This window comes from Salvelinus sp. IW2-2015, unplaced genomic scaffold (assembly GCF_002910315.2).
Source record: "Salvelinus sp. IW2-2015 unplaced genomic scaffold, ASM291031v2 Un_scaffold2137, whole genome shotgun sequence".
NCBI lineage: Eukaryota > Metazoa > Chordata > Actinopteri > Salmoniformes > Salmonidae > Salvelinus > Salvelinus sp. IW2-2015.
The window spans coordinates 359,240-382,714 of record NW_019943471.1 but is presented as its reverse complement, the minus strand read 5'-3'; the positions used below and the strand labels follow the sequence as shown (position 1 = coordinate 382,714).

The 23,475-nt window shown below is 42.0% G+C and overlaps 2 protein-coding genes across 2 annotated transcripts; one reads left to right on the top strand and one right to left on the bottom strand.

The window, feature by feature from the left end:
• Positions 1-11: 11 nt before the first annotated feature.
• LOC112073076 (formin-like protein 1) lies at positions 12-13,109 on the bottom strand (the record flags this gene model as incomplete). Its single annotated transcript, XM_024140445.2, has 12 exons — positions 12,933-13,109; positions 5,051-5,134; positions 4,347-4,433; positions 3,993-4,066; positions 3,531-3,614; positions 1,760-1,903; positions 1,496-1,607; positions 1,332-1,408; positions 1,120-1,213; positions 531-605; positions 313-423; positions 12-177 (listed from the first exon to the last, which is right to left on the bottom strand). Coding segments are annotated over exons 1-12 (1,285 nt in total), but the record flags the coding sequence as incomplete, so codon positions are not given.
• LOC112073074 (max-like protein X) lies at positions 13,036-22,651 on the top strand. Its single transcript, XM_024140442.2, has 9 exons — positions 13,036-13,124; positions 14,823-14,878; positions 16,622-16,658; positions 16,788-16,877; positions 17,227-17,336; positions 17,535-17,637; positions 17,837-17,936; positions 21,657-21,858; positions 22,145-22,651. The coding sequence occupies exons 2-9, from the start codon at positions 14,837-14,839 to the stop codon at positions 22,199-22,201; spliced, it is 741 nt and encodes a 246-aa protein (XP_023996210.1). The 5' UTR covers positions 13,036-13,124; positions 14,823-14,836; the 3' UTR covers positions 22,202-22,651.
• Positions 22,652-23,475: the final 824 nt, after the last annotated feature.

The following is a 23,475-nucleotide window of genomic DNA, read 5'->3' as shown; positions in this document are numbered from 1 at the left end:
TGTGTGTGTACAGTGTGTATCACTGACCTGTGAGTTGTGCTCCTGCAGTTCGTCCACATGCTCCAGCACCCCGCCCCTGTTCTCTGCATCCTCCAGCAGAGCCCCCACATCAAACACGTTGTCCAGGTAGGCCTGGATCTGAACCTGCAGCTTCTCACTCTCTGTCAGCTTCAGAGACTGACACACACACACACACACACACATGATCCTCGTTATCCGGACGGTTCCATTTCAGTTTTAAGGAGTTGGTTTTGCGGTTGTGACGGTTCCATTTTCCAACAATGAGATGAGAAGGATAAATGGAGAGTTTACCTCTAAGTACTGGTCCAGTCCGTGGTGAGTGAACTCATATTGCAGGTGCACACGGAAGTTCATATTCTCCACCGAATGCACCACGATGTTAATGAACTGCATGGAGGCCACCTGAAGAGAGGGATCATCATATTTGATCTTTAACCTTTCAGAACCACACTGTGAGTACATGCAAACACATCAGCCAGGAGACTTAAAGCCGTTTTGTGTCCACGTACCATGAAGTCAACGTTGCTGTCGTCGTTACTGAAGTACTCCATCAGTTTCTCAAAGCGGTTCTTCTCTCCGCTCACCTGAGTGAAAGGACATGGGGAAAGACGTTCCTTGTTTCAGTGACACAGTCATGCACTTCAACAGATGTCCACACGAGTGTGTAGGTTTTACTACTTGCTACAGTGTGTGTTTGTATTCATAGAAAGCTGATCAAATTGGTCCACTTCTGCTTTAAACATTTCTAACATTAAATCTATTATTAGTCGTGATGGTCACCAATATGGAAAGTCTATATCGATATCAGTTGAATATTTTCAGACTACATAACAGTTGTATAAAGGGGCCTTTCAGTATGGTGAGGACTGGTTACGCACTCACAACATGATGTCTTCGTGTGAGTGTGTGTTTTAGAGTTCTAAGTGTGCTCGGTGTGACTAAGACAGGGTGTGTCGTGTATCAGTCATGAGATTACATAGAAGAGAGAAATCTTGGTCCCGAGAACACACAAATGAGTAGGCTAAGGTGAGATGATACAGTACATATTGGTAAAGTAAAGTCTGCTATAGTGTGGCTAAGATTGGTAAATCCCTTCACCTCCTTGAGGTTGTCGAAGGCGGCGAGAATGATGTCATGACCGCCCCTCACAAGACACACAGCAGCCAACAGCTCCAACACCAGGGCTTTGGTTCTGTAGAGACCAGGAATATAATACCGCATCACACACACACATGCACAAGCATGCACACACACATCACACACACATGCACAAGCATGCACACACACATCACACACACAGGTGTTCATACCTGGGGTTCTTGTTGTTGAGACTGAGAGTGATCTCGTTGACGCAGCGTGGGTGAGTCATAACTTGGTTGAAGCCCGACTGAAAAAGTGATCATTAGCGTTGGAATTTCACAATTTCGCACTTCATATCACAGTCATGCCCACACACCACACAACACACACACACCTGGTAGTTCATGATGGCACGCAGACACATGATGCACACATGGACGTCGTCCTTCTGACTGGCCAATCGAGAGATCTTCTGAGTTCTCCTACTCTGGGCCAGAGAGGTTATGCTGCAAAGGAGATATTGAGAGGATGGAGGAGATGGTGGTCACTGGTCAGAAGGTCCCACTTTGCAGTAGAGATTTTTTGGGTGAGATTTATCCTGTGGTCTCTAAGGCTTGCTGAGTGAGACTCGGGTCTCATAACGGCTGATGGTTCTTACCGTACGGTCAGGGCGCGGGCTGCTCTGGTCATGCCGTGTGTAGGGGAGCTTCCTGTACTCTTATTCAGGTCCTCCATGGACCTCTCCGCTGGCTTCCCTCTCTCTGACAGTGTTCCCCCATTCTCAGCACCCTCCAAGTCAAACCTATAGACGCATTACCAAGTACAAAAACATATAGTCACATACAGATAATCAAACATTAAATCTACAGTACCAGTCAAAAGTTTGGACACACCTACTCATTCAAGGGTTTTTCTTTATTTTTACTATTTTCTCCATTGTAGAAAAATAGTGAAGATATCATAACTATGAAATAACACAAATGGAAACATGTAGTAACACCCTTTGCCTTGATGACAGCTTTGCACACTCTTGGCATTCTCTCAACCAGCTTCATGAGGTAGTCACCTGGAACGCATTTCAATGAACAGGTGTGCCTTGTTAAAAGTTAATTTGTGGAATGCGTTTGAGCCAATCAGTTGTGTTGTGACAAGGTAGGGATGGTATACAGAAGATAGCCCTATTGCGTAAAATACCAAGTCCATATTATGGCAAGAACAGCTCAAATAAGCAAAGAGAAACGACAGTCCATCATTACTTTAAGACATGGTCAGTCATTACAGAAAATGTCAAGATCTTTGAAAGTTTCTTCAAGTGCAGTCGCAAAAACCATCAAGCGCTATGATGAAACTGGCTCTCATGAGGACTTCCACAGGAAAGGAAGACCCAGAGTTACCTCTGCTGCAGAGGATAAGTTCATTAGAGTTAACTGCACCTCAGATTGCAGCCCAAATAAATGCTTCACAGAGTCCAAGTAACAGACACATCTCAACATCAACTAGTCAGAGGAGACTGCGTGAATCAGGCCTTCATGGTCGAATTGCAGCAAAGAAACCACTACTAAAGGACAGCAATAAGAAGAAGAGACTTGCTTAGGCCAAGAAACACAAGCAATGGACATTAGACCAGTGGAAATCTGTCCTTTGGTCTGATGAGTCCAAATGTGAGATTTTTGGTTCCAACCGCCGTGTCTTTGTGAGACGCAGAGTAGATGAATGGATGATCTCCGCATGTGTGGTTCCCACCGTGAAGCATGGCGGAGGAGGTGTGATGGTGTGGGGGTGCTTTGCTGGTGACACTGTCTGTGATTTATTTAGAATTCAAGGCACACTTGACCAGCATGGCTACCACAGCATTCTGCAACGATGCGCTATCCCATCTGGTTTGCGTTTAGTGGGACAATCATTTGTTTTCAACAGGACGATGACTTAAGACACACCTCCAGGCTGTGTAAGGGCTATTTGACCAAGAAGGAGAGTGATGGTTCTGCATCAGATGACCTGGCCTCCACAATCACCCAACCTCAACCCAATTGAGATGGTTTGGGATGAGTTGGACCGCAGAGTGAAGGAAAAGTAGTCAACAAGTGTTCAGCATATGTGAGAACTCCTCCAAGACCGCCGGAAAAGCATTCTTCGTGAAGCTGGTTGAGAGAATGCCAAGAGTGTGCAAAGCTGTCATCAAGGCAAAGGGTGACTACTTTGAAGAATCTAAAATCTATTTTGATTTGTTTAACACTTTTTTCGTTTCCATATGTGTTATTTCATAGTTTTGATGTCTTAACTATTATTCTACAATGTAGAAAATAGTAAAAATAAAGAAAAATCCTTGAATGAGTAGGTGTATCCAAACTTTTGACTGGTACTGTATGTCTCATTGATACTGTATGGGATTCTGTTAAGACAGACGGGGAGGCTGCAGGGATACTCACGAAGCGTCACACTGGGCGTAGGACAGGTAATCCACCAATACATCCAAACCCTGGTTCTCTTCATTCAGAAACTCCTGGGCCCAGCTATATAGAGAGAGAGAGAATTAGAACCCGATACTACTTTAAGGACACTTGAGTCAGTCGTACTGACTGATGGGATAACTGCGGGACCAGTCCTGGTCAAACCTAACATAGCAGGCGTAAAATAAACGCCTGAAACTAGATCCCCTACATACTGGTCTTGACGAGAAGAAGAAAGAAAAAAGAAACTGTCAGGGGAGGTTCTCATCTGCACTGTTCAACCAATCCAGTAAATGTGGAGGAGGAGTTAAGATAGAGTGTCGCCTTATTAACGTCCAAAAGCGGAAATTACGTCACAGGCTCTCTTTCCATTTCCCATGAAAACCGGAACACCTGGTTGTTGGGGACTCAGCAGGGGCTAATCCTGGTCCAGTCACTCACCCAATATGATTAGTGCGGAGGGAGATCTCCAGCTCTCTCAATACCTGGGTGGACTCCTGGACCCGCCTCTTGAACTGAAATAGGCCAAAACCACACAGAGAAGCTCTATGAATGAAGGAAACGCACAAACCTTTATATCAGTAGTTCAGAAGTTGTTCTAATGAGACTGGCCTTATATTACTTATATTACTGGCTCAGTGTCATAAAATGCAAAGACATACTACTACTGTAGATGTAATATTGGTATCCCATTGTTCCAAAACACGCATATTTAGTTCTTGAAATCCCTGGCGATGGGGAAAATGACTAGAAGCTCTATGAACGTGAGCGGGGGGGGGGGTACTGTACACCCACCCTGCGGGTCACTCCTCCTTGGTCCTGATAGAAGCTCTTGATCTTGGTCAGATAGGTAGAGGGAGGGTTCTTCACCTGGAACCGCTCCTGACCACACAGAATGGAGGGAGGAAGGAGAAGGGGATGAGGGGAGGAGGGGGAGTGAGAAGACAAATGACACAGTCAAACACAACGAGCACCGCAAACCACCCTGTTACCATGCCAACCTGCTGAAGGGAAACGTGCTTACCACAGGAACCCATCAGAGGTGGTGTTTTGCTAGAAGACTATATGACCTTTTTGCACTCTAACCTACATTACATATCGGCAACCGAACACCAGCAATACACATTTCTTTTTCTTTACGATTATTTCCGTATGCTGTGTTTTTAGAACACTTAATCTCAGATACAATCATGGGTTACTCTTTATTTTAACGGTCGGTAATAAACCATTTATAAGGCATTTACAAAAAGATTACACACCATTTATGGTTAGGGTTAGGTATGGGTTAGGGTTAAATAGTGCTCGCTTTAGATTAGGGACTGCAAAAATACCTTACTTATGATTAGTAAATGGTTTATAAATGTGGGAGTAATGATTAATAAATGGTTTATTACGGACCGTTGAAATAAAGCGTTACCCAAACATGTAGAACTGTGTATGTACTAGTGCATGAACCAATCACCCCATATAAGGCGCCCAACAAGACGTAATGCTCTTACCTGATCACAGATCAGCTCCCACTTCTTGTCATTGTCATACTGACTCAACAGCTTCAGCTTGTCTGGAGGCAAGTTCATATAGCTCTGAGAACAGAATAAGGTGCACTTCAAAAACCTACATCAATAATGACATGAAACTGTTACTGTGATTACAACTGGGGCCTTTGGGGATCTTGTATTTAAATGAACTCTGAGCGGTCTACAATGGCATGTTACTCAGTAGACTTCAATTAAGCAGTGCCTGCATAATAATATCATCTTAAATAAGACTTTTCTTTCATTTCTTCCTTCACTACCAACCAGCCAAAGCTCTTGTGCACATTGTCATAACGCTTCCTGTTCATGCCATGCTGTTCAAATGTGATCAGAAACACCAGATGTCCCCACCAGAGGTATTAGTGAACGCTATCATCATCCTACACTGCGGAGATGACTCACTGTTTACATGTATTGCTGGTAACTAATGGAAACCATCTGCGAGCATGTATCAGGTCTAGTCATGAGCATTTTCAAACACATACAGATAATGCTTCTCCATTCATCATTGAACGTAGTGGGCCTATACAGTAGTCGTTTAGCCATGATCTGTTTGAGTGAGTTGCAAGTGGATTTAACCTGATTGATTCAATAGTTATTCGTCTCTATGACAGGTGAACCACGTGGCCCTTTCTACAAGAAAATATGGTGTGTTTATATCACGAGAAGCTGATTCAACTCTGTCATGCCTATTGATTAACATGGGAAAATACAATATATTTTTTAAGCATCATTCTCATGTGACACGACACACACAATAACCCCATCGATGTTGCCGGCCAAACTACCCGCTAATGAAAGCTGTTTATTTAAGGCATCTAAGATGAGCGATGTTTTAGTTGAGGCAGTCTTGGGCCTACTAAGAAAGGGTGTGGACTGTGGTTAGATATGCAGAATTTAACGTTCTCAAGCGACAGTTTGTGGCTTCCTCTTTACACGTTAACAAACCCATGTGTGCCCCAGTCAACATGGGCTTTGCTGGGGACATAGCTATAGAGTTTGGGTGGGGTACAGTATGGGAGGGACCGATGGTGGATTTTGAAGGACAAAGACTAGCAACAGAAAACTAAATGTACTCAATGTGTATGTGAATATGTGCTGTACATACACATGAGGTTACTCATACACACATACCCACTCAGAAAGACATATAGTATTGTACACATTAACGCACGCGCACACACACACACCTACATTTTTGAGTATGTGTCGTTCCATTTGAGGCCGGTTGGATGTACTGCCAAATTCTGTAAAACGACGTTGGAGGCGGCTTATGGTAGAGAAATGAACATTAAATTCTCTGGCAACAGCTCTGTTGGACATTCATGCAGTCAGCATTCCAATTACACCCTCCCTCAAAACATGTGGCATTGTGTTGTGGAACAAAACTGCACATTTTAGAGTGGCCTTTTGTTGTCCCCAGCACAAGGTGCACCTGTGTAATGATCATGCTGTTTAATCAGCTTCTTGATATGCCACATCTGTCAGGTGGATGGATTATCTTGGCAAAGGAGAAATGCTCACTAACTGCTTGCAACCCAACTTCTTACAAGTTCTGTTAAATCCAGCGATATAAAAGGGATCTCTATTGCTGACAGAGATATTATCATCAGTCAGTTTACAGATGACACCACCCTTTTTTTGAAAGTCACTGACCAGATTCCTAGAGCAGTCGACGTGATAAATACTTTTTCCAAAGCATCTGGTCTTTGCCTAAACCTTAATAAGTGTGAATTGTTTGCTGTTAAAGACCGTGTGATACCCTCTATTTGCAATATTCCAGTCAAGGAAGAAGTAACATACCTTGGGATTACCATATCTAAGGACCAACAGGAAAGATGCTCATTAAATTTCATACCTATTATGGAAAAAACAAAAAGAAATTGAACCATTGGTTGCAGAGGGATTTATCCTTGAAAGGTTGAGTATTGCTTTCTAAAGCTGAAGGTATCTCCAGACTTACTTATGCAGCCCAGTCCCTACATCTTGACAAAAAAATAGGTAAAGCTGTTGACCAGATGCTTTTCAACTTCGTCTGGAAAAATCGTACACATTATATTAGGAAATCTGTCATTATGATCACATATGAATATGGTGGTGCCATTTTTTTATTTTTTTCCTACTTTGAATAATAGTGATAAATTGGGCTAAACATTTCTTAAAGAATTCTTAAGGAATTTCATCACTCATTATATCTTCTCCCATTTTGGTGGCTTCAATTTTATGTTACTTTGTAACTATAACATTGATAAGATTCCTACAAAATTTGTATTCTTAGCGTGGTCGTTAATATATAAAAATAATTGTTCATCGCATAGGTATTTCATTTGGAACAATAAGGATATTTTGTATAGAAACAAGTCTTTATTTTTTAAAGAACTGGTTTAATAACAGAAACAGAAATTTGCATCCTGCACAAACTCCCAAAAATTCTGGGACACTGTAAAGTCCATGGCGAATAAGAGCACATCCTCCCAGCTGCCCACTGCACTGAGGCTAGGAAACACTGTCACCACCGATAAATCCACCATAATTGAGAATTTCAATAAGCATTTTTCATCGGCTGGCCATGCTTTCCACCTGGCCACCCCTACCCTGGTCAACAGCTCTGCACCCCCCACAACAACTTTCCCAAGCCTCCCCCATTTCTCCTTCACCCAAATCCAGATAGTTGATGTTCTGAAAGAGCTGCAAAATCTGGACCCCTACAAATCAACCGGGCTAGACAATATGGACCCTCTCTTTCTAAAATTATCATCCGGAATTATTGCAACCCCTATAACGAGCCTGTTCAACCTCTCTTTCGTATCGTCTGAGATCCCCAAAGATTGGAAAGCTGCCGCAGTCATCCCCCTCTTCAAAGGGGGAGACACTCTAGACCCAAACTGCTACAGACCTATATCTATCCTACCCTACCTTTCTAAGGTCTTCGAAAGCCAAGTTAACAAACAGATCACCGACCATTTCGAATCCCACCGTATCTTCTCAGCTATGTAATCTGGTTTCCGAGCTGGTCATGGGTGCACCTCAGCCACGCTCAAGGTCCTAAACGATATCAAAACCTCCATCGATAAGAGACAATACTGTGCAGCTGTATTCATAGACCTGGCCAAGGCTTTCGACTCTGTCAATCACCACATTCTTATCGGCAGACTCAACAGCCTTGGTTTTTCAAATGATTACCTCGCCTGGTTCACCAACTACTTCTCAGAGTTCAGTGTGTCAAATTGAAAGGCCTGTTGTTCGGCACTCTATGGGGGTGCCACAGGGTTCAATTCTCGGGCCGACTCTTTTCTCTGTATACATCAATGATGTCGCTCTTGCTGCTGGTGATTCTCTGATCTACCTCTACACAGACGATACCAGTCTGTATACTTCTGGCCCTTCTTTGGACACTGTGTTAACTAACCTCCAGACGAGCTTCAATGCCATACAACTCTCCTTCCGTGGCCTCCAACTGCTCTTAAATGCAAGTAAAACTAAATGCATGCTCTTCAACCGATCGCTACCAGCACCTGCCCGCCTGTCCAGCATCACTACTCTGGACGGTTCTGACTTAGAATATGTGGACAATCTACAAATACCTAGGTGTCTGGTTAGACTGTAAACTCTCCTTCCAGACTCACATTAAGCATCTCCAATCCAAAATTAAATCTAGAATCGGCTTCCTATTTCGCAACAAAGCATCCTTCACTCATGCTGCCAAACATACCCTTGTAAAACTGACTATCCTACCGATCCTTGACTTCGGCGATATCATTTACAAAATAGCCTCCAAACACTCTACTCAGCAAATTGGATGCAGTCTATCACAGTGCCATCCATTTTGTCACCAACGCCCCATATACTACCCACGCACTGCGACCTGTATGCTCTCGTTGGCTGGCCCTCGCTTCATATTCGTCGCTAAACCCACTGGCTCCAGGTCATCTATAAGTCTTTGCTAGGTAAAGCCCCGCATCTCAGCTCACTGGTCGCATTAGCAGACCCACCCGTAGCACGCCCTCCAGCAGGTATATTCCACTGGTCACCCCAAAGCCAATTCCTACTTTGGCCGCTTTCCTTCCAGTTTCTGCTGCCAATGACTGGAACGAATTGCAAAAATCACTGAAGCTGGAGACTCATATCTCCCTCACTAACCTTTAAGCACCAGCTGTCGAGCAGCTCACAGATCACTGCACCTGTACATAGCCCATCTGTAAATAGCCCATCCAACTACCTCATCCCCATACTGTTATTTATTTATTTTGCTTCTTTGCACCCCAGTATCTCTACTTGCACATTCATCTTCTGCACATCTATCACTCCAGTGTTTCATTGCTAAATTGTAATTATTTTGCCACTATGGCCTATTTATTGCCTTACCTCCTTATCTTACCTCATTTGCAACACACTGTATATACACTTTTTTTCTATTGTGTTATTGACTGTTTGTTTTGTTTATTCCATGTGTAACTCTGTGCTGTTGTTTTGTGTCGCACCGCTTTGCTTTATCTTGGCCAGGTCGCAGTTGTAAATGAGAACTTGTTCTCAACTAGCCTACCTGGTTAAATAAAGGTTAAATAAATAAAACAAATATTTGCATATCCTGCTGGTGAGTCAACTTTTTAATGCAGAAGGATCGTTACTCAATTATGAGGATTTTTTTTCTCGTTACAATATCCCTGTTACACCTAGTGAGTTCGCCGTAGTCTTTGATGCTATTCCATCTGGAACTCTCATGTCGTTTAGAGGTGTAACCAGACCTCACCTACTTGACCTACCTCTCTTAATCCAGTTGACTCTCCAATAGGAAGAAATGTGTTTCTCCTTGCTCCCTCAGAACAACAGATCTATACGTGCTTTATTTCAAAGGGATATTGTATCCATTCCTTATGTCACAACTTACTGGAATACATTTGTCAATAATATCTGTTAGACAAAAGTCTGGTTATTACCACACAAATACCTGCTTGTTAACAAGGTCAAAGAGGTCTCTTTCAGAATGAGCCATAAGTATTACCCTACGAATCATTACTTGAAGAAACTTTAAAAAGACATTAACATTAACTGTACTTTTTGTGTTGAGCATCCAGAAACAGTTCTGCATTTATTTTGGAATTGTCTACATGTAAAGAAATTATGGCAAGATATTCATACTTTATAATTGTTAATATTCTTGATGACTTTTGTTTTTTTATGGGAGAATGTGCTGCTCGGTTTCCTTAACTATAATCAAATGTCATATTCATAAATGTAAATTCACTAATAAAAAACCACTCCTCCGTGTTTTCTATAAGGAATTCAAGCAGTACATTAAGACCATTCTACATTCTTTTAACAAGAAAGTTGTCAAAACAATCAATTTGTGTGTATGTTTTAAGGTCTTTGTATAAACTATCATTTGTTGTAATACCTAGCATATGTTTTCATTGTCTGTTTGTATACTTCTTGTATGTATACTGATTTTTCTGACATAAAAATAAATAAAAAAGACATGCTCACTAACAGGGATGTAAACAAATATGTGCACAAAATTTGAGAGAAATAAGCTTTTTGTGCGTATTTCTGGGATATTTTATTTTAGCTCATGAGAAATGGGACCAAAACTTTACATGTTGCGTTTATATTTTTGTTCAGTATAAAAATGCTTTCATTTTCGCATATGTTGTATCTTAGACCCTATTTTACATAATCTAAGGTGTTTGATTTGTGCCCGTCATTGGTTGAGACACAGCATACTCTTAAATAAGTTTATATTCACTCATAAAAATAAATCAAGGAATTATAAAATAGTTACAATCCCTGTTTGTAAGCTTTTAAATGATTTCAAACGCAACTGTTTAACTTTTCCAGTGAAGAAGACATGGATGTCTCATGGTAGGGTGGGGTATGCAAAATGGGTCAACTTTGAGCTCTTCCATCTCCTAAATCTTTTGGCACTCAGGTCCACTTCTACCATAGGAGAATGTGAAAATATGTATAGAAAGTTTAGTTGAAATCAAAAGGGGTGTGGTCAAAAGTGATTGAAATCAAATGGAACAACCCATATCTCCATTTAGAGACCCTATATGGGTACCACAGTATGAGTCATAATACCCATAAAACCTATCAGTCAAACAAGGAAATGGTTCCAATCGTTTTTACACTATTCATTTTTCCCATGGGGGATTTTAGAAACACTTTAATGCTAATTAGCTGCTAATTGGGCTATCATACAGAACTACAAATGCCATGATGATCTGGACGAGACCGCCGAATCGAGGCAAAGGTAAGAATCTCTGGATTAACTATCTAATGTTAGCTACATTTTAAAATTAATAAACTGGCTACATTTCGTTAAATTTATAATTATTTGAATGGTCTTGTGCAAGTTTTAAATTGACACAATACCTGTTAGCAAAAGTGTCAGCTAGAGATGAAGTGCAGGAGTTTGCAGGGATTTGTAGTCTTGCATGATGTCTACTTTGATGCTAATTAGCATTTTCTAATCTGAGAGTAAATAGAGCCGAATATATTGATAAAAGTCACCTTGTCCGAGAGAGATTTTTACATGGTTATCAAAACGTCACGCCAGGGTAAGCCTACACAAAACACAGCCCTTATTTTAAGTGTTTCTAAAATTCCCTATGAGAAAAATGAATGATGGAAAAATTATTGGAACCATTTTGCTGTTTGACCGCTAGGTTTTATGGGTATTATGACACTTCCGCTGTGGGGCTCTATTTAGACCCGAGGGGAAGTCCTGTTCTCAGTTTCAACAGGTTGTTCCATTCAAAAAAGAAACATTATTACTTAGACCTAATATCTCCTCTCACACATTGCCACATACCTGCTTGTGTGAGTGCTCTAAGTGCCGTATTAGGTCTGTTTAAAATCTAGACTAGAGAAGGTAGCATTTACTGTTGAAAGAAAGAGGAAGTCAGGTCATGCTCTGAAAGAGCAGGCCGGTAGAGAGGACAGTGGGCAGGAAATGGCTTAGGCTAAATAAGTGTCTGTACCACACACATATGAGCTAATAGTTATCACACTGCACAGACAGCCTACATGCATCAGACATAAAATTAAAAGGTGAAGGTGTATGCATGGAAAGATAGTTTTACTGCCATGATGTCACGTCTTCCGTGTGTCTCCATATCTAGTGCCTAATATGTTTAGCATCACATTTATCAGATGCTTATCTAAATGTGCGATTCAAACTGCTTGCGCTACTCATGATTTACTAATAGTTTCTACAGATAAGGCCTTGTTCCCCTGAGATGTCCTGCTTCTTCTATAGAAACAGCCATGTATTGGATTGATAGCATTATGTTGTCCTCCATAGGTGTTAACTGATGGGAAATGACATGTTGAAATATCTGAGAAACCTTTGCCTTCCTGTCTTAGTCTGTTGTCTCTTTCGTGCAAAATCTATTGCTCAATCCAGCACTGTGCCTTTATGGCGTCTCCGGTTCATCTAAGAGGGAGGACTGCAGTCGAAGGTCTATGAGATCATTTGACCACGGGCTGAGCAGACAGGCCGATTTCAAAATATCTAAAAGAGGATGTGAGCTTTTGGATGTGGGATTGAGGCCAACAAAATGTCAGCTCTCTTTTCTAACATGACTGGCTACAGTGCGAGAGACGGCATTGTTTTTTAACAGGAACTAGAACTACCCTGACAGAATAATTTAAATGTGAAGCTGAATGTATTTTCTCTCAGACATTTGGCACCCAGCATATTTAAGTGAGTGATTTTACCTGTTCCTTTAGATATCAGTGCAATACATACAGTAGGTATGTGATGCATCTAAATTCCTGTGTGATGTGTCTGTATTTCTGTGTGTTGATATGCATGATGTTTCTCCCCTCCTGTCCTGCCACTCACCAGAACCACACTGAAGCGCTCCTCCAGCTCGTCCTCTGGGGGCACGGGCAGCTTGGGGGGAGCAGGCTGCTTCTTCTGCAGGGTCGGGGTGGGGTCACTCAGGCCCGTTCCTGACCCCACAGAGTGCTTGGCCTCCCTGCCATCTGCCTGCTCTATTCCCCCCGCTGCATTCCCCATCACCAACCTGAACAGGTAATCCAGGGGAAAGGTAAAAAACACTCTCTTTTAACTGGAAGTGCTAGTAGGCCTAACTCCTAAACAGACTGAAACTCCAACTCAGACGTCTGCAAACCCGTCCACACTGAAAAAAGTAGCTAGTTAGTTCCAATGTAGGGCAGTCCAATGAATTTCCCCCCAAAAAGAGAAGGTGGATAAAAACAGGTCTTGGAGTCCTTGGTCCTTCAACGTCTCTGTGAGATTTGGCAGGTGGATAGAACAGCCACTGGCCTACTGCAATTGTCTTGGTCCTGAGGTGAGGATGTTTGATGGAGCAACATCGTTCCTCCTTATCCCGTATCTCTTCCACTGTCCTCACTCTCTGCTGGATAACAGGTGTTACTAGGGGGGAAAAAATCGGAACAACTTGAAACCTGAAACGTGGTGCCTGTTGAAGCAAGATGTTGTTTTCACTATTTAATTGTCCATAGTTCCTACAGTGAGCTCATCACAGACAGGCAGGGCACGGGTGTTACAGGAAGGAGAGGGGAGTTTGACGCAGTCGTTGCAACAGAGGCAGAAACCGCATAACCAGAAAAAGCAGAAGAGTAACTTCCTGCTGTGTGTGAGAGAAACAAAACTACAAGGGGGTGGAGTAGGGTGGAGAGAGGAGACTGAGGGAGAAGCAGAGAGGGTGTGGTTGGAGAAGATGGACAAGATACTAAAGTGGAGGGGGTGGGAAAAAGAAGGGATAACGGAAGACTACGTAGGTGTATTGGGCCAATAGTCATATGAGCTAGGAAGTAACTACAGGTATCTGGCATCGTGGATGGTCGGTGCAGGCGAAATGGTAGAGGGTGGATTAAGTAAGGTGTTTTATCATTACTTTCTTGACTTTCCATTGTTAGGAAACCACCACCAGAACATAGCTTGTGGAAATGTGAGTGCAGTTGCGTTTTTACCCAGTTTACCCTCAAAGAACATTCCAAGAGCGCTACCCTGTGTCAGATATTCACATTGCTACTCCTAGTGAAGTCAAGGCAAAATTGCCCATGTTGTTACCATGTGGTGGTGAATCAATTGCTGACAATCAGAACACCAACAAGGTCTTAGTAGACACGTTCTACCAGACCTAATTGATTAATGTCACTGACTGGCCACTCACCAGTGTTGCAAAGCAAAATCAGTTACTGGTTAATAAAAAACGGCAGCAGGCCTACTTCCAGATATGAGGAGCCTATGACTGCGTTCAGACAGGCAGCCCAATTCTGATCTTTTGGCCAATTACATCAGATTTTCATCACATCAGATATTTTTCAGGGCTGATCTGATTGGTCCAAATAGTGAAAGCAATATCAGAATTGTGGAGCCTGTGTAAACGCAACCATATGCCGCGTTCAAAAAACGGGGAACTCTCCGAATTCCGACATGAGTACGCTCAATACAACTGGGAACTCTGAGAGAGAGAAAAACGATCTCCGGGTGGGAAAAATCGATTTGAACGGTCATCCAATACGGAAATCCAACTTGGGAACTCGGGCCTCTTTCTATATATCCGACTTTCCGACGTCATGATTTGACCGAGTTCCCCGTTGTTTTGAACGCGGCAATAGATCCCTACGGCCTATAAACATGCTCACTTACTTGAGGCCATATGTCATACTGTGTGAACCAGCAGAGGGCGTAGTTCCCTTTCTCTAAATTGTTTTTCCATCCCATGACGCTCTCGAACAGCTGCTGATTCCAAGATGACGGATCCTACAGCATCGCCGGAGGATCACTGGAACAAAGTAAGCTTACTAGTTTAGACAAATGAGATGTGAGGACAAATAAGCGGTGTATGACACTGCCATATATTCGTAGCAAGAATAAAGTGTTTGTAATTTGCTACACTTGGCTTGTTTTAGCTAGCTAACAGGTAGCTAGCTAGGTACTAGCGCTTTTGTTTATGACTCTTTTCAAGCTTCTTCCCCTTTCGTTACGGTTCTGTTATGGTCAACTGCTGGCTAGCTGGCCAGCTTGTAGTTTAGTCCTAGTGGACCAGACGGGTGACTTGCAAATTCATCGTCTGGATGGACAGTGTTTAATTCTGCAAATGATACACCCATTATATATCCACAGTTAAGTTAATAAATAAACTTTACAAAACGCTGTTGGTGTGTACAGATTTCGCACACGTCACGATGTACATGTACGCAACGCATGTTTGCCGAGGTTGTGCACGTGTAAATGGTTTTGCCAAAAATACTTGCCATACTTCAGCCTTGTCTGCACTGACCGCGTAGGGGCTACTAGTAACTAACTGCCACCTAGCAGTGGTGTAAACATACTTTAAAGTACTACTTAAGTAGTTTTGGTTATCTGTACTTGACTTTACTATTTATATTTGACAACCTTTTTTCCTTCACTACATTCCTAAAGAAAATAATGTACTTTTTACTCCATACATCTTCCCTGACACCCAAAAGTACAAGTTACAGTTTGAATGTTTAGCAGAACAGAACATTGTGAAATTAACGCACGTATCAGGAGAACATCCCTGTTTATTCCTACTGTATCCGATCTGGCGGACTCACTAAACACACATGCCTCATTTGTAAAGATATCTGAGTGTTTGCGTTTGGCCTTGACTATCAGTAAAGAAAATGGTGCGGTCTAGTTTGCTTAATATAAGGAATTTGACATTATTTATAATTGTACTTTTGATACTTAAGTATATTCAAAACCATATACTTTTAGACATTCTGCCTACATGAATCAAATCAGTGGTGTATTCATTCCGCTGATTCTGTTTCTTAAACAGAAGCAAACGAAACTGGGAGGAACCTACCTGTATTTGACCAATAGAAACTCCTTTTAGTTGCAGAACATAACTGTTTGGACAAATGATTACACCCCAGGACTACTGTCAGTGGATTTTGTTTATGCACATTGCTGTGTTTGTCTGGGGATTCGATTAAAGTGAAAGTTGATTGAATCAGTTTTGGAACCGGTGCCCTGTGTCCACGGCGAAGTCTAGAATCCTACTCTTCAGCTAGTCGGAACTAGGAAACTCGAAAATGTCTGAACTGCTAACTTGTTGAACGCGGCACGTTTATAACTAAAACCAGTTAGCAAGTCTGACATTATCGAGTTTCCTAATTCAGACTAGCACGTGAATGCGGCAGAAGTCGGCTGATGAGTATAGAAAAATTCTGTTTCCACATGCAAAAGTGATTGCTTTGGATTTTTCTTTAAACATTTTATCTCCCTTCCCAATGAAAACTAATTTGATAATAATTTATAGAAAAGAGATGTATGTTTCTGGACGATGCATCATGCTGCCTTGTTGTTGACATGCCCAAGCAGCACAGATTACTGTTCCATTTGAGAAGGGAGCTCCTTCCTTCACTGCTTTTACCCGTTCATGTCACCGGTTCCCCGCGGCTCAGCATAATCGAATCTGCCCATTGAGTTAGACGGGAAAGAGCCTGTTCTCACCTCCTTATCCACTGTCTTATTCTCTCCTGTCAACACCTGCCATGACTGAACAGAACGACGGGTCTTTCAGTGACAACGGATTTGACACCAGTGAGTAGTATCCGTAGTCCTAATTGTTTTACCAAAACGTACATTCTATAGCTAGTAGGCTACCAGTCCTGTGGGTAACTGTTGATTAGTAATTGAGTGATGTCTGAGCTCTTCATGTTCTCCATTAAGGTTTCTTTGCTGAGAATGCAAGGAAGGGTACTGTGGTCTCCAGGGCTAACAGCATTGGGTCCACAAGTGCCTCATCAGTACCAAATACAGGTACTGTGTTCTTTGTCATTTATGTTTCGACAACATGTGTTAGGGAATATTTTTAATCTGCGACGTGGTGTGTGTACTGTATGACTAAACGGTTTGTGTATGTGAGGCAAAGCTGCATATTTTGTGCCCTGATTCAGAAACGACTATTAATGCAGTGCCCCTTTTATTCATTGTCTTACTCCCTACCCCACTCTCACTTCCACTCTATTCTTTCTTGTTATTTTTTTTATTGCATTTCCAAGTGACCTAGTTTGGTTGGGCGCTGTCCAGTGCTTTATTCTAGCTTGATGTCGGCCTTGAGCCCTAGGGAGGTAGACTAAAACACCTGCTCTTCCTCTCCTCACTGTAGATGATGAAGACAGTGACTACAGGCATGAGACCACATACAAGGAGTCCTACAAAGACCGGCGGAGACAGGCACACACACAGGCTGAGCAGAAACGACGGGATGCTATCAAGGTTTGGCCTCCGATGGGGAGCGGAACAACAGGAGTGTAGATCATGGGGAGGAGGGTAGTTGTGAGAAGGTTGAAAAATACAAAGGATTGGGAGGGTGAGACTGATCTCGTCCAATAAATTAAGAGTTTTCTTAGGTGGCCAAATGTAATACTTTTGTCAATTCTAAAATCTGTTTGTCGTGTATGTTTGACTCCACAGAAAGGTTATGATGATCTCCAGTCCATAGTGCCCACCTGCCAGCAGCAGTCTGAGTTTGCCGTGGGGACACAGAAGATCAGCAAGGCCACAGTGCTGCAGAAAAGTACAGTATTCTATTTAGACCATTGTACTTCTCAACCAGAAATGTACATTTTAGGACTGCAAATTGGCATTCCGACCAGCCTTTTTATAATGTCAACATACTATAAAGGATCCCACCCTAAGCTGGAATTTTCCTCCCTGATTGAAATGCTTTAAGTCCAGAAATCCCTGACTGGTTGTTTTTGTGTCTCCTGCTGCAGCTATCGACTACATCCAGTTTCTGCACAAGGAGAAGAAGAAGCAGGAGGAGGACATGTCTATGCTGAGGAAGGAAGTGATGGCACTGAAGATCATGAAAACGTTAGTCGCAGGCCAAAAAATCTGTTACTACAGTGTGATACAATAAAACGTCAAAGCAGAGAGGGAGAGCTGCGGGGTGAATATTAAAGATATTAGCTGTGATAGATTAAATATGTATAAGTTAGGTTAAGAGATCCTTCAACGGTATGTTTAATTTACCTGATAACTCATGCATGTGTGTTCACGGTGGATTGCATAGGCTGTATCAGGTCAGCCCTGGCAGACGGGCCTTATCAGAGAGGGAAATGCCTCAGCCTACACTCTGCTCCAGCAGAGATAAGTCCAGGAAAGCAGTCAACGGGGTTGGTTTTGCCCAAACAACAATTGGGACATGACCTTCAGCGTGTACTGTGGAGGGAGGCCCCTCATACAGGAACATCTGAATGGCTTGAGCTGCCATCTAATCCATTTATTTCCCTGAAGAGGCACAAAAGCCTAATTTTATAAGTTTTGAATTGTGCAGTCATTTATGCTATTATTTGATAGCATCAGGGTTCTACGCTGACCTTTTTTTACAAGGAGCACGTGTGCGCTTAAGTTGAGAAATGTAAGCGCACACAGAAATTTAGGAGCGTAATGAAAAATGAGGTTTTAAAGCTAGAATCCTACATTTTCTAGGTGCACTGATGCACCTAAATTAGAATTCCAGGTCGTACAGCAAAAACATTTAGGCGCATATGCGAGTAAAATGGTCGCACTGTAGAGCCTTGAACATGTGCTACCAATACGAAGCTATCATACTTGTGTAAATATGATGATATTAGCGCTATTGTCAGTAGCTAGGTTTCCATCCATTTCATGCAAATAAACTGCACATTTTCCCACCAGAGATGTTTTCCCATCAAATGAACTTGTTGTGGATAAAAGGCTGTGCGTGATGACGTAGTGCACATAAAAATACCTTTTTGAGGTAAAATTCCAATGAACTGAATAGAAAATACAAGTTAAATGGGTTTACATCGCATTTTCAACTCTACTGATGGGTTTCTCCCAAAGAATTGTTGTATAGTGAGTTTCCACTCTGGTATTGGCAGTGCGCTCTAGCCAACAGCTCGCAGTTACAGTGAGGGTTTAGCCTACTTGGCAGCTTTGTCAAACGGCAGCTCGATATTAATTGGAAAGGAGCATCAAGCTCATCAACTTGCACTTTCACCACCCTGTGAAGTTCATTAATCTGTAGCCTAATAAACGGCATGCTTTCCCAATGCGTTATAGTGGGACGACCACACGTCATCGCGTGACAAGTTTACTTCGATATGATGGTTATTATATTGATATTTGCTCATTAGAAGCTTTTCCACTGACATTTCTCGCATAATACATTTTAGACACAGAAACATCCCACCGTGTCTGGCGTATTTGGTTTTGTCTGCATTTTGGAAAGTTTACCGACAGATTTTCTGTTTCAATCAAGCCGGTCGTGACTTTAAAAATACATTTTAAATATTTTTTATCCGACATGTAGTTTAAGCGGATTTAAAAGTTGGATGGAAACATGGTCAGATGTAGGCGAACAGGTTACTTAAACAATAAGGGCCGAGGAGGTGTGGCACAGTGCCTGGATACAGCCCTTAGCAGTGGTATACAATGTCTTCAGAAAGTATTTGTACCCTTTGACTTATGCCACAGTTTGTTGTGTTACAACCTGAGTTCAAGATGGATTAAGTCTACAGTACCAGTCAAGTTTGGACACACCTACTCATTCAAGGATAATAGTGGAGACATCAAAACTATGAAAAAGCACAAGTAACCAAAAAAGTGTTAAACAAATCTAAATATATTTTAGATTCTTCAAAGTAGCCATATGCTGAGCACTTGTTGGCTGCTTTTGCTTATCTCTGCGGTCCAACTCATCCCAAACCATCTCAATTGGGTTGAGGTCGGGTGATTGTGGAGGCCAGGTCATCTGGTGCAGCACTCCATCACTCTGCTGCTTGGTCAAATAGCCCTTACACAGGCTGGAGGTGTGTTGGGTCATTGTCCTGTTGAAAAACAAATGATAGTCCCACTCAGCGCAAACCAGATGGGATGGTGTATATCTGCAGAGTGCTGTGGTAGCCATGCTGGTTAAGTGTGCCTTGAATTCTAAATAAATCAGTGTCACCAGCAAAGCACCATCACACCTCCTCCTCCATGCTTCATGGTGGGAACCACACATTGTGGAGGTCAACCGTTCACCTACTCTACGTCTCACAAACCAAGAATCTCAAATTTGGACTCATCAGACAAAGGACAGATTTCCACCGGTCTAATGTCCATTGCTTGTGTTTCTTGGCCCAAGCAAGTCTCCTCGTATTGGTGTTCTTTAGCAGTGGTTTCTTTGCAGCAATTTGATCATGAAGGCCTGATTCATGCAGTCTCCTCTGAACAGTTGATGTGTCTGTCACTTGAACTCAGAAGCATTTATTTGGGTTGCAATGTCTGAGGCTGGTAAGTGTCTAATGAACTTATCCTCTGCAGCAGTGGTAACTCTGCGTCTTCCTTTCCTGTGGCGGTCCTCATGAGAGAGTTTTATCATAGCGCTTGATGGTTTTTGCGACTGCACCTGAAACTTTCTTAAAATTGTCCGTATTGACTGACCTTCATGTCTTAAAGTAATGATGGACTGTTGTTTCTTTTTTTTTTTGTTGAGATGTTCTTGCCATAATATGGACTTGGTCTTTTACCAAATAAGGCTATCTTCTGTATACCACCCCTACCTTGTCACAACACAACTGATAGGATCAAATGTATTAACAAGGGAAGAAATTCCACAAATTAACTTTTAGCAAGCACCCGTGTTTAATTGAAACGCATTCCAGGTGACTACCTCATGAAGTTGGTTGAGAGAATGCAAAGCTGTCAAGACAAAGGGTGGCTACTTTGAAGAATGTCAAATATAAAATATATTTTGATTTGTTAAAAAAAAAAATGGTTACTACATGATTCCATATGTGTGATTTCATAGTTTTGATGTCTTCACTATTATTCTACAATGTATGGGAAAAACTTAAACCCTGGAAGGAGTAGGTGTGTCAACTTTTGACAAGTAGTGTGTGTGTATGTGTATATATAGTATTTTTTTTCACCCATCTACACACAGTACCCTATAATAGCAAAGTGAAAACATTTTTGTAGAAAGTTAGGCAAATGTATTGAAAATTAAATACAGACATGTCTAATTTACGTAAGTATTCACACCCCTGAGACAATACGTTAGAATCACCTTTGGCAGCTATTACAGCTGTGAGTCTTTCTGGGTAAGTCTCTAAAGAGCTTTGCACACCTGGATTGTACAATATTTGCACTGTCTAATTGGTTGTTAATCATTTTACTCCTGAACTTATTTTGGCTTGCCATAACAAAGGGGTTGAATACTTAATGACTCAAGACATTCCAGCTTTTAATTTTTCATTTGTTTGTAAAAAAAAATTGTGTGTGTGTATATATATATATCTCAATTTAATCTATTTTAAATTCAGGCTTTAACACAACAAAATTGAAGTCAAGGCGTATCATAACTTTCTGAAAGCACTGTATTGGCTGCATACCATAAACCACCAAGGTGCCTTATTGCTATTATAAACCGGTTAACAACATGAATATAGCAATAAATATGTATTGCGTCAAACCCATGGTATATTGTCTGATATACACACGGCTGGAATTCTGTTTCAGCCAATTAGCATCCAGTACCCAAACTACCCGGTTTATAATACGTGTTTAACCTGTGTGTTGTAGGAACTATGAGCACATAGTGAAGGCCCACCAGAACAACCCTCAGCAGGGGGAGGAGCAGGTGTCGGACCATGTCAAGTTCAGCGTGTTTCAGAGCATCATGGACTCCCTGTTCCAGTCCTTCAGCAGGTCTGTGTCTGTGGCCAGCTTCCAGGAGCTGTCCGCCTGCGTCTTCAGCTGGATCGAGGAGCACTGCAAGCCTCAGGTAGGACACTCAATATACGGTACTGCTGGGGGATGGATGCCGCACCAAATCATGTAAGGTTTTATTTAAGGTAATGGTCTTTGTGATAGTCATGTTTTTTTGGTGTATTTTCTACTCAAGGGTGGTATTTTGGACTTCCGTCTGACCCCAACAGGTCAAAACTATCACCACTGTAGGCTATAATTGACATGCCAGCCACCCTGTCTTGCTCTGAGGATGGATGACTGACTATGTTGAGTTGACAGCTGTGTAAGGTAATCCATGTTTGTCCTCTTTTCCTTCCCAGACATTGCGTGAGTTTGTGGTGGGAGTTCTCCGGCAGCTCAACAGCCAGCTGTATTAATGCAGGCCAGGCGTAAACTCAGGACAGGAATCTCCCCTCAGGGATGGAGCCGGGGCCTACCCTGGGTTCTCAGGGTCTGGTAGAGACCTCACATATCAGTCTATCGTGTTCCCTCCTGGCCTGCAGCATTTAAATCGTTAACGCTTACTCAACTCACCACCAGTCTGCAGCAGGGTTGGGTGTTTCCTGTCTAGTCAGGTCAAATCCAGCCCAGCATTCGGTCTGTGGTTTTAGTCATCAGGGTTTTTTGTTGCAGAACAGAGTTGTGTTAAACCAAGCAAATGGCCACTTGCTTGTAAACGTTCCCTAATGTTTACATTCACCACAAATCAGGGGTTGGAACCACATTTTATTTTTGAATTGTTCCATTCCAAACCTCTTTGTTTTGTTCCAGTGTTCAAACCAGCATAAAGCTCTGAACCGGTTCGAATCAAATCCAAGACAGTCGTGAGTTAAAATATTCAATTCAAACAAGTTGTGATGGTATTTGAGAATTGTTAAATGTTCATCATTGATTGTGATGTTATGATTGCTGTTGTGTACATGTTGTGACAGAATCAAGCATATTTGTAAGTCTGTTACTGCAGCTTTTCGCCTTTTCATCATCTTTATTGGCAAAAAAAGACACGGTAGAATAGTGATTCATGAATAGTTCTGTATTAAACAATCTCTGAACCAAAAAACTCTGGCCAGGATTCAATCAGATTAGCGGTAAACGCATAGCTGATCATTACTTTTGTTTAGGTGGCGTTGGAGGTGTAACTGCGTTTTTTTAAATGTAACTTTTTATTAAACTAGGCAAGTCAGTTAAGAACAAATTATTATTTACAGTGACGGCGTTAGAGCTGTCAAATCCACAAGAAGCTCCTGGCGTTGCCATTGGATGCAGCACCAAGTCGCATTCGTAGAAATCCCTTGCAGAAGTGTTACAAATTATAACAGTGAACTGTGTGAGAAATCCCTATGTCATTTCTATATAGCCTACACGTTCTTGTTCTGAACTTCTAAGGTAGGTGGGACATAAGGACGGGTGTGGTTTCATGACAATGACCACAAGAGCAGCCGCTTACCAATTTGACAGCTCTAACAGTTACCACCTAAAAAAAAGCAATGTGTTTGTCGGCTGATGCAGGTTGCCGCAGATCTGATTGAATCCTGGCCTTAAACAGTCAATCATGTAAAAATGTAATGTGAAGAATTTAGTGATTGATTTTGACAATGTGCTCAGGAGAACTTCTACCAAATGTTTCAGGACCTTCTGGTAAACAGATGTG